Source organism: Urocitellus parryii, chromosome 3 (genome assembly GCF_045843805.1).
Source record: "Urocitellus parryii isolate mUroPar1 chromosome 3, mUroPar1.hap1, whole genome shotgun sequence".
Lineage (NCBI taxonomy): Eukaryota > Metazoa > Chordata > Mammalia > Rodentia > Sciuridae > Urocitellus > Urocitellus parryii.
The window spans coordinates 194,730,334-194,747,224 of NC_135533.1; the positions used below are offsets into that span (position 1 = coordinate 194,730,334).

The window sequence follows — 16,891 nt, forward strand, 5'->3', positions numbered from 1 at the left end:
CTATAGGATGTACAAAGCTATTTTTAGAAGTTATAATTTCGAAACCATATGACTTTGAAGCCAGGTGTCATAAAGAAGCCAGTGTGGCATAGATTTTGGAACCAGATTTCGAATTTAAGTCTCAATTCTGGGTATCTGAGGTGGACCATGTGCAAGTGTTTATTCACCTAGTCAATGAAAGTAATGGTATTCGGACTGTGTATGCACACTATTAAGACCTTAAGACGTGGGATGTGGGTCCGTGGTAGGCCGCTTGCCTTGCACGAGGCCCTGGGTTCAATCTCCGGTAACACCACCTCCACCACCTTCAAGACGTCATACTCTACCACACTACCAGGTGGGTCGGCCAGATATAGATGGGGGTAGCTCCTGGTCCTTCAGGTTTGTCACCAGGGGGCGCGCGAGGACTTAAGCTGCGAGGGCGTGACTGCGCTCTGGATCTAGCATCTCTGGGAAGCTCGAAACACAGCACTGCGGATCGCGCATGCGTCTCGATCCTGCGGCTACGATTGGTCGTCGGGCTTCGGACCCACAGTGCACATGCGCAGTGGCAAAAAGATTGGAAGCACGGGAGAGATGGCTGCGAAGAGTTTTGCTTCCAGACTTAGAGGCTCCCGGCGATTTCTGAGTGGTTTCCTGGCCGGGGCTGTAGTGGGCGCGGCAGGAGCAGGGCTGACGGCCCTGCAGTTTTTTCGGAGCCGGGGCGCTGGGGCAGCGTTGGCAGCGAGGGAGCCGGACGGTAAGTCTGTGGACCCGCCCTCCGGGCCCGGTCCAGGTGGCAGCTCGAAACCCTACGCGCCCCGCGCAGCCTTGGCGCGGTCGGACTCCCTGCCCCCTTTCCCGACCTTAATTTTCTCTGCAGATCTTTCCCTTCGTCCCCGAAGAATTCACCAGGGTATGTATTTTTTTTTTTTTTTTAATGCCTGTGTCCTTCACTAGATCGTTAGCCCCATCAGCATTGAGACTGTCTTTTTTTTTGTTCACCATATGCCTAGCACGGTACAGAATTGGCATTCAAGAAGTATGGATGGAAAAGGAGATGAACTCATAGTTTTGGCAGATTAGCTAACCACCCTTATTTTCACTATTCCAATGAATTAATACGCTAGCCTTTCCTCAAATTACCAGGTGCCTTATCTATTGCCAAAAAATGACCAAAGTCTTGTTTCTTGCACTTTCTCAGACATGCTAATTTAATTTAATTTGTTACTTCCTTTTTTTTTTTTTTTTTTTTTTTGAGTGTTGAGGTTGAACGTATGCCCCCAGTCCCACATGCTAGGCAAGGGCTCTACCACTGAGCCATATCCCTATCCCTGACTTGCTCCTTTTGAGCAAGAGAACTGATCTGGTGGTTGAAGACTGAAGAAGTCATCCGAAAGATTCGCCACTAAAGAGTGTGCTTGGTTTCTTTCCCTAGGAAAAAACAGTACCCCATTTTATTGTCTTGCTACAAGGCACATCTCTGTCCTTAGTAGGAGACTGTCAGTGAATGATAGTGTGTGTGTGTGTGTGTGTGTGTGTGTGTGTGTGTTGCTGGGGATGGAACCTAGGGTCTTGTGCATGCAAGGCAAGCACTCTACCAACTGAGCTATATCCCCAGCTCCTGAATGATAGTCTTTTAAAAAACTTAAGCTAAGACTGTGATTTTTGTCTCCACACTTAATCCACATTCACTCTTAAACTCCATGCTCAGTTTTAAAAATAAAGAGGCAGGCTCTTTCCCCTTCAATCACGGGAATGATTCATTACCATGACATGGAGTGAAAATAGGACCTACAGAATGTAATAACTCATGTTACCATTTGGTTGATCACCTGAAACATATATTTAAAAAATATTATACAGAACTTTTAATAGGGGTTTTCTGTTGCCATTGACAGAATATACTGCAAAGGACATTGCAAATAAAGCAGAAACAAACTGATTGCAACTATTTGCCCTAAATGATGACTGGGTAGAAGAGATACTAAGTACCTCTTCCATCCATACTTCTTGAATGTCAGTTCTGTACCAAGTACCACGCTAGACATATGGTGAACAAAGGATGGTTGAGTAGAATTCTGAGCTAATTCTTTGTAAATGTCACACCTGTTCTTATAATCTTTTGTTCTTAATTAGAGTCACTAATTATTTGCTGTTTTTGTCCTCTCTCTCCTTCTCTGTCCTTTATAATTTTTAGAATCTGCAGAAAAGGCTGTATTGGAACAATTTGGATTTCCTCTAACTGGAACAGAGACTAGGTGTTATACTAATCATGCCTTGTCTTATGATCAGACAAAGCGGGTGCCTAGATGGGTTCTCGAACATATATCCAGAAATAAGATAATGGGTAAGTGGTTGAAAAGAAATTGAAGTAAAGGTATCAGGGAAAGATGTTTCTAAATTTTTAACAAAGTTATTCAATATTCTCAACCTTTTTTTTTTTTTTTAACCTCACAGCACATGTAGGAAATGATACTTATATGGCTTACTAATTAAGTGGACCCTGCTTGGCAGCCAGGGAGCCCCCAGATCCTTCCCAATTGTTTCAGAGGCTGACAGAATTCAAATCGTGACACTTGAGATGGGGTGCTCTGTCTTGTTGTTGCTGTAAGGAGCATCCTTCATTTTTTTTTTTTTTTTCTTAACCTCAAGTGCCTACTGTGTGTTGGGCACTGTGTTAACTCTTGGGGATATAGCAGTGACCAGAGTAGATGGTCTCTGTCCCTATGAAACTTTCAGTTGGGGGAATAGATTGACCTATTAAATTATCGTGAATATGTAATTATAATTGGTAACTTCTCTGAAGGAAGTGATTACAAGTTAAGGTAGCATAATTAAGGAACAGTAAAGAGTATGATGAGAGATTATAATTAGAGAACATAATTTTGATTAGTGAGACTTCTCTGATAGTAGACTAAAGGGTAGACGGATGTCACCTAGACAATAGGGATTGGTTGGCCATGGAATGTGGAAAAGAACATTCTTGGTGCAAAGAAGCACATTTTTTTTTTATCTGTGAAGGCCTCAGTGTAGAGGTGAGTTTGTTCCTTTAGGAAACTAAAAGAAGGCCAGAAGGGAGAATGTGATGTTAAGTGAGACTGGAGAGGTAGGCAGGTCTGATTGTGTGTCTTTACAAGATTTCTTTAATTAAGATTATGAGACCTTGCAGTTTGGGTAGCTGAGGCAGGAGGATTATGAGTTTAGAGCCAGCCTCCAATGCAGCAAGGCCCTGAGCAACTCAGGGATGTGGCTTAGTGGTTAAGTGCATCTGAGTTCAATCGCTGGTACCCCAAAAAAAGATTTATCAAATCTTTTTTTTTTTAATTTGTTCTAATTAGTTATATATGTCTGTAGAATGCATTTTGACATATTGTACACAAATGGAGCACAAGTTCTCATTCCTTTGGTTGTACATGGTGCAGAGTCCTTCCAATAGTGTAATCATACATGTATATAAGGTAATAATGTCTCTCATTCTACCAAGATTATCAGAATTTGACGATGAGTATCAAATTTGTTTCAAGGTAGATCCTTCCAGTTTACTCTCCCACCATTACTGTTTGTCCTTCCTCCCCATCCATATCTGTATGAGCATTTTTAAACTTTTATCAGTTTAATAATGATTATAGTTGTGCTTAATTGATTATCAGGGAAGGATAACATTTTTGTGAATTGTTCTTTTCTGTAAATTGTTCTCTATTTTCAGTTTGGATAGCTTTTTTTTTTTTTTTTTAGTATTTCTGTTACGTATTAAGGGTATTCCTTTCATTACAGTTGTTTTGTTCCTATTTCGTTATTTGCATTTGAATTTGCTATGTAGAACATATGTTACTTTTATTTTGCTTTAAAATCTGTGCTATATCTGAATATTAAAATGCTAATATTAAAAAGAATGTGTACTTTTCTAGGGTATACAGCCTGCAGCATGGCAGGAGGCTTGGAATGTACTTGCTGCTAGAGGGAAGCTGATATAGTTGAAAACCTTATCACAGAAACTGAAAGTCGATTATAAATTTATGTCAAGAGAAGCCCGCTTGATTTTATAATAAATTTTTATAGCAAAAATGTTCCCAATGTAGAAGGAATTTCAACTTTACTAATTTTTTTCCTATTAATTATCATTTTCAGAAGCATATCAGAAAAGCAGTGCATTTTATATTGTAAATCCTTGAGTTTCAAAGTAGTAAAATAGAACCAATTAATATTTGAAAAAAAAGCAGTACACCTGGATTTTACTTGTCTTTGGTGTAAAGAGTCTTCTGTTTTCAGTATTGACAGACTAAGTTATTAAGGCTAACTCTCTTTCTGAAAATTATAATGTTATTAGCAGTATATAAAAGAATTTTTAAAAATCACTTTTAGAAAATGAAGAGCCAACAGGATGTTGGAGAATTGCCTGGCAAAATCTGGGGCAAAGACAGAGAGACAAGGTCAGTCCCTGCAAATTTGCCTTGGATTTCACAGCCTTATAGGGTGAGAAGGATTAAAGGAAAGACTAGGGCTCACCCAGGGTAAGTTGTCTTATAGGATACATTTCTCCCCCATTAACCTGGAACTCCAAAGGGCTATACTCTTGGAGAAGAGTAAATCAGAACTAACCTGCCTATATGCTGTAGGGTACTATATGGAAAGTTGTCTTGACATTAGCAGAGGCATCAAATGGGAAGCTTGTTTCAGAGAGGCAGAGGCTACAAACTGTCCCATCTGCAGACTGGTATCCCAAACCTGTGCAGAGGAGAGAACCTTAATTCCTGAACTTGGTTTAATATGGTCACTACTGGTAATGCTGCTGGATGCCTGATAGGAGTAAATTTACCTCTTCCCTCAAGGAAGGGATCATCTTATTGCATCTTTGGAAATTTCCACAAATGAGATTTAAGGGCAGTGAGGGCCAGGCAAAGATAAGTTGGCATGAAAGAAGGCAATTCCAAAGTTACTGACACTTAGAAGTTTATTTATGATAATTCTGTATTATCAGTTATTTTTTTTTCTTTATGAAGTGATTCCAGAAAGCTGGGTATTAGGTACTTTTCTATGAACCTTGGGATCTGATCATTTTAAAATTTTTTTTTTTTTTAAAGAGAGAGTGAGAGAGAATTTTAATATTTATTTTTTCTTAGTTCTCGGCGGGCACAACATCTTTGTATGTGGTGCTGAGGATCGAACCCGGGCCGCATGCACGCCAGGCGAGCGCGCTACCGCTTGAGCCACATCCCCAGCCCCATTTTTAAAATTTTTTAAAAATATTTATTTATTTATTTATAGGTGTAGACAGAAATACAATGCCTTTTTTTTTTATGTGGTGCTGAGAATCTAACCCGGGTCCTGCTCATGCTAGGCGAGCACTTTACCGCTGAGCCACAACCTCAGCCCCCTAAAATTTTCTTGGATCAAAAAAATGACACTGTAATCAGTGACTTCATTGATCTTCATCTTACACTTGTTTGAGTAACAATTGAGTATATTCTGTAGCCCTTATCGTTCTTGTAGTTCAACAAGTTCTGAGCTGATGACAGTGGAAAATATAATATTAGAATCTGCTCATATCCTCTGTGGCAAACCATTTTGGAGGCTTCAGAAAATAAGCAAAAGTGAAATTTCTTTTTTCCTTTGTGATGCTAAAATGTTGTGTTTTAGAAATTCCTGAGTGGAGCTCATAACTTAAACATTTGTGTTGTCATGGCTTTAAGAGGCAATGAGCAATATGTCAGAGACACCCCCTCCTCCGTGCTGTGCCTGCCCAGAACAAATTGTTTTGTTTCTATATTTATCCATTATTTCAGTACAAATAAACTTGTCAAATTATGATTGTATAAAACACATGGTTTTTTTGTTTTCTTTTCTTTTAAACAGGAGTTTATCTAGTAGCCAAGCTTTTTATGTATTTGAGTTATTTGATTGATCATTGTTTTACTTAAATACTATCCAGGATCGTCTTCCTTGAACTGGGAAGGCTAGAATCAAAATCATGAGAGAGCTACCCTGTATGAAAGGATTCTTTCCCAGGTCAGTCCTTTCTAAATTCAGATGAAGTATCTGAACTATCCCAGGAACTCGAGAAGTGCATGCAGTCTCCAGTACTAGCTGCTTGAAGAGATGCCAGCCAGCAGCAGCCAGCTTGCTGTGTTTAGAGAACTTCGAGGGATATTTGTCCACTGACAACTTAACCATTTTGTGTGTTTTTCTTAGGTGATGCCGACAGAAAACATTGTAAATTCAAGCCCGATCCCAACATCCCTCCAGCCTTCAGTGCCTTCAATGAGGACTATGTTGGAAGCGGCTGGTCACGAGGACACATGGCTCCAGCAGGAAATAACAAATTTTCTAGTGTAGGCATATTTGGGGCAGGATAGGGATATGGGGCTGATGTTATGTGTACCACGGGACTTAGAGGTTAAAAGTCTAGAGGCCACAATCTTAAAATTTGAGAACTTCCATTCTCTGTTTCTTATTTTTCTTCTCTCTCTCTCTCTCTCTCTCTCTCTCTCTTTTAAATCATATGCCAAGACATTTTTAAGCAGGGTGAATGAGGAAAACTAAATGCCACATAAAAAGAAACTGAAAAACTACTGGAGACTAAAGCTTCTCACTCATCCTTGTGTGTGTGCCACATGCATGTGTGTGTGGGGGTGTCTAGGAAATCCAAATCCAGGACTTCAACTATGCTAGGCAAGTGCTTTACCCCTGAGCTACACTTCTAGCTCCCAACTCACTCATTTTTATTTTGAAAAGTTGAAAAGATAGTACTACAATCACACTTTGGTACATGGACTTTATATGGATATAAGTATGTATGTGTGTGTGCATGTGTATGTGTGTAATGTATGTGTTTATCTAGTAGCCAGGCTTTTTATGTATCTGAGATGTTTTAAAGCCATCAAAAGAAAATTGCAATTTCTTTCTAAATAGATTGTTCAGGGCCATGAGTCATCTAAGAAGGAGAATATATTATGGCCAGAGTATCACACCAAAAAGTGTGTACAAATGAATTTCTGTATATTTGTAGAGTCTTATTTAAAAAACAATTGATGGTCAAGTTTCCTGAATGCTCCCAATTATGTCTATAATAGTTTTTTGGGGGATCCAGTATCTAATCATGAATCATACATTACATTCTGTTTTCCTATTTCTTTTTTTTGGGAGGGGCTGGGACCAGGGATTGAACTCAGGAGTACTCAACCACTGAGCCACATCCCCCAGCCCTATTTTGTATATTTTATTTAGACACAGGGTCTCATTGAGTTGCTTAGTACCTCACTTCTGCTGAGGCTGGCTTTAAACTCGCGATCTTCCTGCCTCAGCCTTTTGAGCTGCTGAGATTACAGTTGTGCATCACTGCGCCTGGCTGTTGTCCAATTTCTCAAGTCCCCTTTAATTTTGAATAGTTTCCTGGCTCCCACCCCTTGCAGAAAGGGAGAAGTATCTTTCATGACACTGGCATTTTATTATATGAATTGTTGATGATTACTATCTACAATAGTGGTTTCAAAAATCCCTAGACTTGCTAAATCAGAAATCTTGGATGTTGGATGTAGGCATCAATGTTTTTTAAGCTCCCTGGTTTATTCCATTGTGCATCTAAGGTTGAGAGCCTCTGCTTGAAGAAAAGATGGTAATTATGACATTGACAGTATAGATATTTGAAAAGGAATACAGTGAGAGAGAGCCTTGTGTATGTGAGTGAGAGGTGTGAAGTGAGTAAACCTATTGTGGCCAGGAACAAAGGGAATTTTTCTCTGCCACTTTTGAACTGTGCTATACTTTTTAAATTCCTCAAAGTTGACCATTTTTGAGAAATTCTCAGCCACATGCTTAAAACCAGAATTAACACTTTTAAGCTTTATATTGGAAACTTTTAGTTCTTGGAGTTTACGTAATAAGTTTTGATTTTGTAAATGATAAGCAAAGCTAAGCACACTTAACTACTTATTTGTTATAGTGCTTATTTTGAGTAGAGTTTTCTGTCCTCAAATACCTATGGCATTCCTTTATCTAAACAAGAACTGTAGTCACTAATTCCCTAGAGCTAATGATTAATAAGAACTGGTTTTTCTATGTCTGATTTGTAAAATATTTCAGTGTAAGTTACTGTTTTAATTTCTTTTCACAGAAAGCCATGGCTGAAACCTTTTACCTTTCTAATATTGTGCCTCAGAATTTTGATAATAATTCTGGATATTGGAACAGGTGAGGTGGAAAGTTTATAAAATACATTCTGTGGAAGATGAATGGTGTAACAGGAGAATGTATAGTACTGTCTGTCTTTGTTTTTCAGAAGTAACCCCACCAAAGTTAGAGACTTGGACCATTTTCTATATTTTGTGTGTAGAGCCTTCTGTGGATAAATATACTTCAAAACTTAGCCTACCTTTTTATTTGCCACTGTTTAAAAGTCAAATTTTGAAAGAAACTTAATGATATTTCTGTCAATAACTGAGGCAGTAACATCTCTTGTTTTTTTTTTTTTTAGTGTGTCCAAAGAGGGCACTTTTTCTTTTTCTTTTCTTGTATACCAGTGCTTCTGTTTTTTAAAGAAAAAGGTTGGTACTGCTCAACATAACCATTAAGCAGTTTTTGATGAAACTTAAATATAAAATTCTTTGGACCGTCTGCATTTTTCTGACATTAAGTTCTCTCAGATGGTCTCTTTAAGCATTAAAACTGGCTTTGATGAAGGTGGTTTCAGGCTATTGTGTTTTCCTCATATAGTATTTTATGATTTAAAAGAATTAAGAGCACACCACACTAAAAGAAGACTCCAACAGTTACCAGTCGTGGCCACATGCATTTCATCTGCATGACCATACTTCTCCCCATTCAGATTGCAGATATATTGTTTTATTTGCAGGTATTTCAATGTATATTTTTAGAAGATAAGAATACTTTTAAAATACCCTAAATTTGCCCCTAAAATACATAACAGCAGTTCTTTATTACCAGGTTCAACTTTCCCTAATTGTCTTTTATTTTATTTTTGTTGGCTAGTTTAATCAGGATTATAATAAGATCTGTACCTAGATTTGGTTGATATATGTATGTCTTCAGTTCCTTATAATCTGTAGGTTTCCCTTTTTTCTCATAAATTCTTTGTTGAAGATCTAGGATGTTTGTCCTATATTTCCTTCCTATGTTCTGGATTTGCTGATTACATACTTGTGAGAACATTTAACATTTTCTTTTCCCAGTGGATAAATTTTTAGGAGGAAAACTTTAACTTATAATTGGACATATATGCTATAAAAACAATTTAATTTTACATTTTAGATAAACAGGAATGATGACAAGTACTGTTATCTCATTTAGAGATCTCTTCCAACTATAGTGTAAGTGCAGATTAAAACTAACATTTACCATTTTTATCTGGTAAGTTTGAAATGAATAATTTTTTTTGTTGTTTTGAAACTACTGTGTCATATTTTGGAACTTAGAGTGAATTCGTAGAATTTCATTAAAAAACAGTTTTTCAGTTTTTCATATAATCAGGCCATTAAAATATTTTTTAATATTAATTTTTGTAGTTGTAGTCAGACACAGTACCTTTATTTTATTTATTTATTTTTATGTGGTGCTGAGGATCGAACCCAGGGCCTCGCAAGCACTAGACGAGAGCTCTACCACTGGGCCCCAGCCCCAGCCCTCATTAAAATATTTATTCAGTTATTCTAGCCCTTGACATTTATGCTAAGGATTTAATACAGTATTGCATTAATTAGACATGTTAAGATAAACCAAATTGTCCTGCAATAGGAATGGTTAAATATTTTTTTGAAAACTATGGCATAGATTTTTTGTGTGTATGCCATGCTGGGGGATCTAATAAATGGCCTCGTGCATGTTAGCTCTACCACTGAGTGTGACACTCTAAGCCCTGACAAAATTTCAATTCTAAAATGTGTGCTAAGTGTATACAGGGAAGAATGTAGATAGTTAAGTTTACATGTGTGATTTTAAAAAACTTTTTTTTGCAATAAAACTTTGAGAACACCATTGCCTATATGCTTATAAAATTTTGTGCCATGGTTGCATTTAAGTTGACACAAATGCAGTATTTTTATTATCTTTCCTAGGAACTGATGTGGTGATGTGCTTTTCCGCATGTTTGTCAGTTTTTTTGGTTTGTTTTTCAGAATAGAAATGTACTGTCGTGAACTGACAGAGAGGTTTGAAGATGTTTGGGTGGTGTCTGGACCTTTAACCTTACCTCAGACTAGAAGTGATGGGAAAAAAACAGTTAGTTACCAGGTAGGAACTTATAACATTCAGGCTTTTGTTATTTGTATGAAATTATAATCTTATTTTGTGTTGTACTTTTTAGTTTCATTTATTCAGTAGCATTTATTGAACATCTATTGGGATTATAGGCATGGAGGAGGTAGTGAAGGATAAAAAACAACCTTTGACTTCAAGGAGCTCACAGTAGGAGACAAATGCATTAACAATGAACCACTTTAAAGTGTAATATGCTTAGTAGAGATTAATACATAGATACAATGCTGTCACAGAAGCCCTCAAATTCATGTGAGTCTCAAAGGCTTAACAGGGGAGATACCTGAACTAGAGCTTGACAGGTAGGTAAAGAGTAAACTGAGTCAGGAGGAAATCATGGGAATTCCATAAGGTGGTGCAGTGTGAGCATAGGGCATTTGGTAGCTTGGTTTTAAGGCTGTACATGTCATTCATAGAGACTAGAGCTTATGTACCAAAATGTACGGATGACTCAAGGGCAATGGGAATTTTTGCAACAGGTAAGTCAGGAGCCAACTGATAGATGACTTTGTATTCTGTGATGAAGACTTGGGTTTTAATTTTTAGGTACTATAAAACCAAGGATTTGTTTTATGTGTGGTCAAATGTGATTTGTTTTGAGTCTTACTAAGAGTGTTCCCGTGGCAATGAACACAGAGGTATAGGAAAGGGGGCATTAGTGTAGACTCAGAGGCCAGAAGATAAGTTAGTTCACTGCTGTGGTAGTCCACGTGAGAAGAGAGAGGGAGCTGAGTGCAGGTGGTTGGAGTGGGGAAGAGTAGAGGAATCCAGGGAGAGTAACCATCATTAACTCTTTTGGGTGAGGAAGAAGGAAGAGTCCAAGATAACAACCAGACTGCAATGAATTGAAAAAATGGGGAAGAGTTTTTCTTTTAGAAGCTTGGATTTTTGATAATTTTTTTTAACATATGCAAGTTATTTGAACACCTTTGTAGACTGAAGGAAAGACATATAAAAGGTGTGAGAGAGTATTCTTAGTGATGTAAGAGCTTCTGATGTCGCTGGGGAATTCTTAGGCAGTTTACAGAGTAGCACATGAAGAGCCAGTGTTTTTACCAAAAAACGTGTAACTCTGAATTTCATCATGGAGAGGGTTCTGTCAAGAGCAGGGCTGAAGTGATACACTATTACTTTGGGGTCTGTTAAGGCAGGGAATGAGGAGGAGATGCTAGAGTAAGTAAAAAGAGGGATTGCTGATCTTGCTGGTGAAGTCAGAGAGATGTTCTTTGAGGGAACACCTGCTCAGTTCTGGGAATAAAGTAGGTCTTTAATAAAGGTGGTTAGGTTCAATGATTACTCAAGAAAATCTGTGACAAGATTGCATAACTTGAGGAACAGATTTAGGAAAACAAACATAGAAACTGTGGAGTATTTTCCGTCCTGCTTGGCCTGCTTTTGATCAGCCAGTGTGGACCAAATACCCAGTGACTACATCCAGCACATTCACATAGGTCTTTATGAATAGCCCTCTTCCTTTTTCTCACTTGAAGTTACTGGTTCAACTACATCTGTTTGTTGGCTGAAAATGGTAGAAAAGTTGTTTCCAATGACTGTCACACCGTCAGAGAATCCCAGTAATTCTTATCGGAGTGAGGCATGGCAAATGAATTAGTGTTTCAAAATTAATTATTTTAAACTTTTCTTCTCTGATTAATTTCTCAAAATGGCATAAAACTCTCTTTATTCTCTTGTCAAATACTAACTATTTGGGGCTTTGTTAAATCTTCTTTGTACTCTTATCACCAGAAAAAAAGGTTCTTTTAATTTTGACTTGTAAACCTGAAATGATCAAGTTACAATTTTATGAATGTTGTGTATTCATAAAATTGAAAGATTTATTTGACTAGCTTACTGTGCAGTAGAACAGTTTACCCAAGGTTTCAAAGGAAATATTAACCAATAATTAAGAGTACTTCACAGTTTGTTTATGGACATTTCTGTTAACTGTGTTGCTTAAATGCTGCAGTGGAAGATGATTTGTTTTTCTTATACTAGATACAGTTTTTAAAAATATAACATATATATATCTCCTAATTCTTCCTGTTGAGAGGGCCTAGAAGCAATGATATGCTATTAGCAATGAGTGTATCTTGTGACAAACCTTGGTTTCTAAAAAGTCATCTCTTTCTACAAGGACCCAACCCTGTAGAGAAATGGCTGATTCCAGGGCTGGTACAGGGAAGGTTCAAAATGGAACATCTTGTGCCAGGGAGCAAGGGACTACTCAGGCATGTGGTGGGGACATGTCAGAAGGACTTAGAGGTCTGCTTGAAACAATTCTCAGTCACCGTATCTGGGAATATTTTAATATAAAAATGCAAATGGATTATAAACTTGTTGAATTAAACAAGAATCCATAATTTTAATGAGTAAATAAATACATGGGATATAAAGAAAAGTTTTTGTTTAGTGCTGTGGTGCATGCCTATGATTCCAGCAGCTCAGGAGACTGAGGCAGGAGGATTCTGAATTCATACCCAGCCGCAGCAACTTAGCGAGGCCCTAAGCAACTCGGTGAAACCTTGTCTCTAAAAAAAAATATATATATAAAAGGGCTAGGGATGTTGCTCAGTGGTTAGGTACCACTTCAATCCCTGGTACCAAAAAAAAAGTTTCTGCTAACTGAAGAATGTCAATGAATAAATTTTCAGGAATGAAAAGAGTTATAAAAATCACAGTCACCTCCTTAACCAAGTGATTAAAGTTAATATTGCCAATAATGAATGGGATTTGCTGGTATGCTGTACTTTCTGGTTTGATGCACTGAGAAGCATAACTTTGAATCCCATTGTGTAGAAATATTAGTCAAACCCCAGTTGTCAGACATTCTGTAAGACAGCTGTCATCTTTTTTTTTTTTTTTTTGAGGCACCGGGTTACTATACCACTGAGCTACATCCCCACATCAAGGCTGGCCTCAAACTTGCAGTTCTCTTGCCTTAGCCTCCCAAGTCACTGGGATTATAAGCATGCACCACCACCCAGTTTAAAACACCAGTCTTGTACTTCACTAGAGAGGATAGTGTCATAAAAAGCAAAGCCTTAGAAACCAACTCTTCCCCACTAATGGAGACTAAAGAGTCATGAAAACAAAACACATAGTGTAATCTTAGACTAGAAAAACAGAAGTTGCTGAAAAGGACATTATTGGGAGAATTGTCTACATTTGAGGTCTATAGGTTAAATAGTTGTATTTTTTTATTTTGGTAATTGTTTTGTCTTTGTTCTTAGGAAGTGTATCCTGAAGTGTTAGGGGCCCAAGGGAGTGTCTGTGACTTATTTTCAAAAATTTAGGGAAAATGAGAGTGATAAAGCAAATCAAACAAAAATAGTAAAACTTGGTGAATCTGAGGGAAGAAAGGAGTTCATTGTGCTGTTCTTGCAAATTTTAAATCTTAGTTCAGAATTTAAAAAATACATTTTTTTTGTATTAGAATTCTTATTACACCAAAAACTATTAAATAATCTTAACTTATTGAAACCATCAAATAGACAACTTGGTTCTCTTGAATAGTTTATCAGTGAATGGTATTCAAGCATGTTCAAGTAGCCTTGAAGAGTTTCAGAAGAGACCTGTCAGCTTTCCTCAGTCTTATTTGGCATCATAGTGCTCACATGTGTGATGTTAGTCAGGATTAGCTTCCTGAAAAGTATGCTTTGAGTAATACTCTTATTTTTTTGTTTTTATTTTAAAGCCTTTCTGGTCTTAAGTCTTTCATTTCTTTCAGATTTTTGGCCTTTGAGCCAGTATCATTAGTTTTCCATGTCTCTGTTAATTTATAGGACTTATCCATGTTTACACTGGCAGATCTTTAGTTCAACAAATGTGTGGGGGAAAGGTGTACAGAATTGCATGCAGAAGCTAAATGGCATCTCTAAACTGTATTCTTTTTTTTAATATTTATTTTTTAGTTGTAGTTGAACACAATATCTTTATTTTATTTATTTATTTCATGTGGTGCTAAGGATCAAACCCAGGCCTCGCACATACTAGGTAAGCGCTCTACTGCTCAGCCACAACCCTAGCCCCCCTCTAAACTGTATTCTTGATTAGTTTCTCCATTCTTTCCTGCATTTTGCAACTGGAGTCATCTCTTACTCTTAATTTCTTTGACTCAACAAAATTTTTTTTTAGTGTTTATTTTTTAGTTATAGTTGGACACAATATCTTTATTTATTTTTATGTGATGCTGAGGATCGAACCCAGGGCCTCTCACATGCTAGGCAAGTGCTCTATTGCTGAGCCACAGCCCCTTCCCATGACTCAACAACTTTTATTAATTTTTCTTCTCTCTCCCTTTTTTTTTTTTTTTTTTTTTTGGTCCTGGGGATTGAACCCAGGAGCACTTTATCCCAGTGGTATACCCCCAGCCTTTTTTAAAATTTTATTTTGAGACAGTCTCATTAAGTTGCTCAGACTGGCCTTGAACTTGCTATCTTCCTTCCTTACTCTCCTGAGTAGCTGGGATTACAGGTGTGAGCCACCACACCTGGCATAATTCTCTTTCTTAATATCTGAACACCTACAGTATTGCAGCAGTTTCTATTGAGTTTCTTTGTCTTCAGTTTTATTGGCCAGCAGTCTATCTGGAGTCCAGAAATCATGACAGAAAGTATACATATTTGCTTTTCTCATCCTCAGAACCATCAAAAAATGAGCAATACCAAATGAACAGAAAAGGAAACTTCATTTATATTGAAATCAGTATAAATGAAAGAGTTATAAAAATCACTTTGCAGCTATCACAGTCACCTGAAATCAGGGAATATCAACAGTCTCATATCAAAGAATTTCAAATAATATCTGTAGCATACAGTTTGGACCAAATGATTAAAAGATATTACGTTTTGACATTTCTCCTCTTATCAAAGCATGGGACAGGGTGCTGGCATTAGTACAGAAATTAGGAATTCCTGTAGCAGAGCGCAAGAGAAATTTCTTTTTGTCTTACTTGAAATTTATCCCATAATGGCTTTCTACCAGTTACAGAAGGTATAAGATGAAAAGGTAAAGTCTCCCACTTCTGGTGTGAACCCCACTGTTCATTTTCTAGTTCTTGTGGTGGTAATTTCTATATCTTAGAATAATGATAGGTAAAACTATTTTTAAGCATTGATTCACCATTTATTAATAGTTGATTCATCTCTATGAAATATATTGTTTATTTAGTTCATTTTTTGTATTGTTCCAGTCTCCACCAGTCACATAGTTTTATTTTTTCAGTAAACTTTACATCATTGACTTTACATGATATACTTAAATCTTTACTCAGAATCTATCACTTAAATATTGTCAAGGTTCACAGCATTTCCATTTGTTTGCTAACTATAATTTAGTCTGAGCTTTGCCTATTAGCACAGGTTGTAAACTGATGCCAGACCGTAGATGTAGTTTACTGGAATTAGTAGGTTGTTTTTTGGATTGGTTGGTAATGTTTAATGATTAGGAGAGCTCATATAAATCCAGATTTTAGGTTTTCTTTAAAAAAAAAGTCAGATGTATCAGTCACATTTGGCTTATATTCTCATAAACACCAGTTAATTAGTAAGAGTCTCAGCATTCTCCTTAAATTGAGCACATGTTCTTCAGTGCATTAGTGGTCCCCTGACCCATTTTACTTATTTACAATCATAACTTGAATAAGAACATTATTGGTTCTTGAGTTTGTAATCCTGGGTCTATTAAATATAAAACTAGAATTTATAGTATTAATGATTTTATAAGTAGTATGTTTGGATCTGTAAAAAAGTAGATGTAATTCTATATCATTAAGTCTGTGCCACTTGAGAGATACTATGACAAATGAAAAATAGAAGTGGAAGGTAAAGTTGGCAATGTATATTATACTTGCTATTTTTAAAAATGTAATAATATAATTTTATTATTATTATTTTTTTTAAGTACTGGAGATTGAACCAGGGGTGTTCAGCTACTGAGCCACATCCCTAGCCCTTGTTATATTTTATTTTGAGACACTGTGCCTGACTGTACAGCAAATTTTTATCAGGTTTCTGTTATGTACCTGGCACTATTGTGGGTACTTGTGTTATAGCCATAAGACAGACAATGGGTGCCCTCATGGAGCCTTTTTTTAATATATATATATAGTGAATAAGATGTAAACAAAAAGCCATGTAGAAAAAGAATAGCAAAGGATTGTAGAGGGGGTAGGAAAGAAAGACAGGCCAGGCCAGTGAGGGGAAATAAGATCAAGCAGAATCCTAAGTAGGGTGCAAGCCACATGAAGAGTTTTCCATCTAGCCGATACGCAGCTACAAAGACAGATGGGTGAGACTGAGTTTGACATGTTCAAGGAACAGTGTTCTGCTCAAAGTGGTGAGAGCAGAAGCACCATTGAGAAGGAGGTAGATCATAGGAGGCAGCAATGGGAAGGAGTCTGGACTGATTGAGATGAAATGCTCTTGCAGGATTTTGATCAGGATAGTGATATAATCTAGTTTACTTCACCCTTCCCCCGCAATACTTGGGGCCTGATGCATGCTAGGCAAGCACTCTATCACTGAGCTACACCCCTAGACCTTTTTAAAATTTTGTTTTGAAACATGGTGTCTCTTGAGTTGCCAAGGCTGACTTCAAGTTTGTGATCCTCCTCCTTTAGCCTCCAAGTACCTAGAATTACTGG

At 37.3% G+C, this 16,891-nt stretch overlaps 1 protein-coding gene across 2 annotated transcripts in view; it reads left to right on the forward strand.

The window, feature by feature from the left end:
* Positions 1-559: 559 nt before the first annotated feature.
* Exog (exo/endonuclease G) overlaps positions 560-16,891 on the forward strand; it is a 28,255-nt gene continuing 11,923 nt past the window's right edge. The window contains exons 1-6 of one of the 2 annotated variants that reach the window (XM_026401626.2): positions 560-739; positions 863-895; positions 2,180-2,329; positions 6,172-6,311; positions 8,093-8,169; positions 10,110-10,224. In XM_026401626.2, the coding sequence (XP_026257411.2) occupies positions 577-739; positions 863-895; positions 2,180-2,329; positions 6,172-6,311; positions 8,093-8,169; positions 10,110-10,224 (678 nt within the window). In that variant the 5' untranslated portion in view covers positions 560-576. The remainder of the gene's footprint in view (positions 740-862; positions 896-2,179; positions 2,330-6,171; positions 6,312-8,092; positions 8,170-10,109; positions 10,225-16,891) is intronic. The other variant, XM_026401627.2, reaches the window with a different exon arrangement.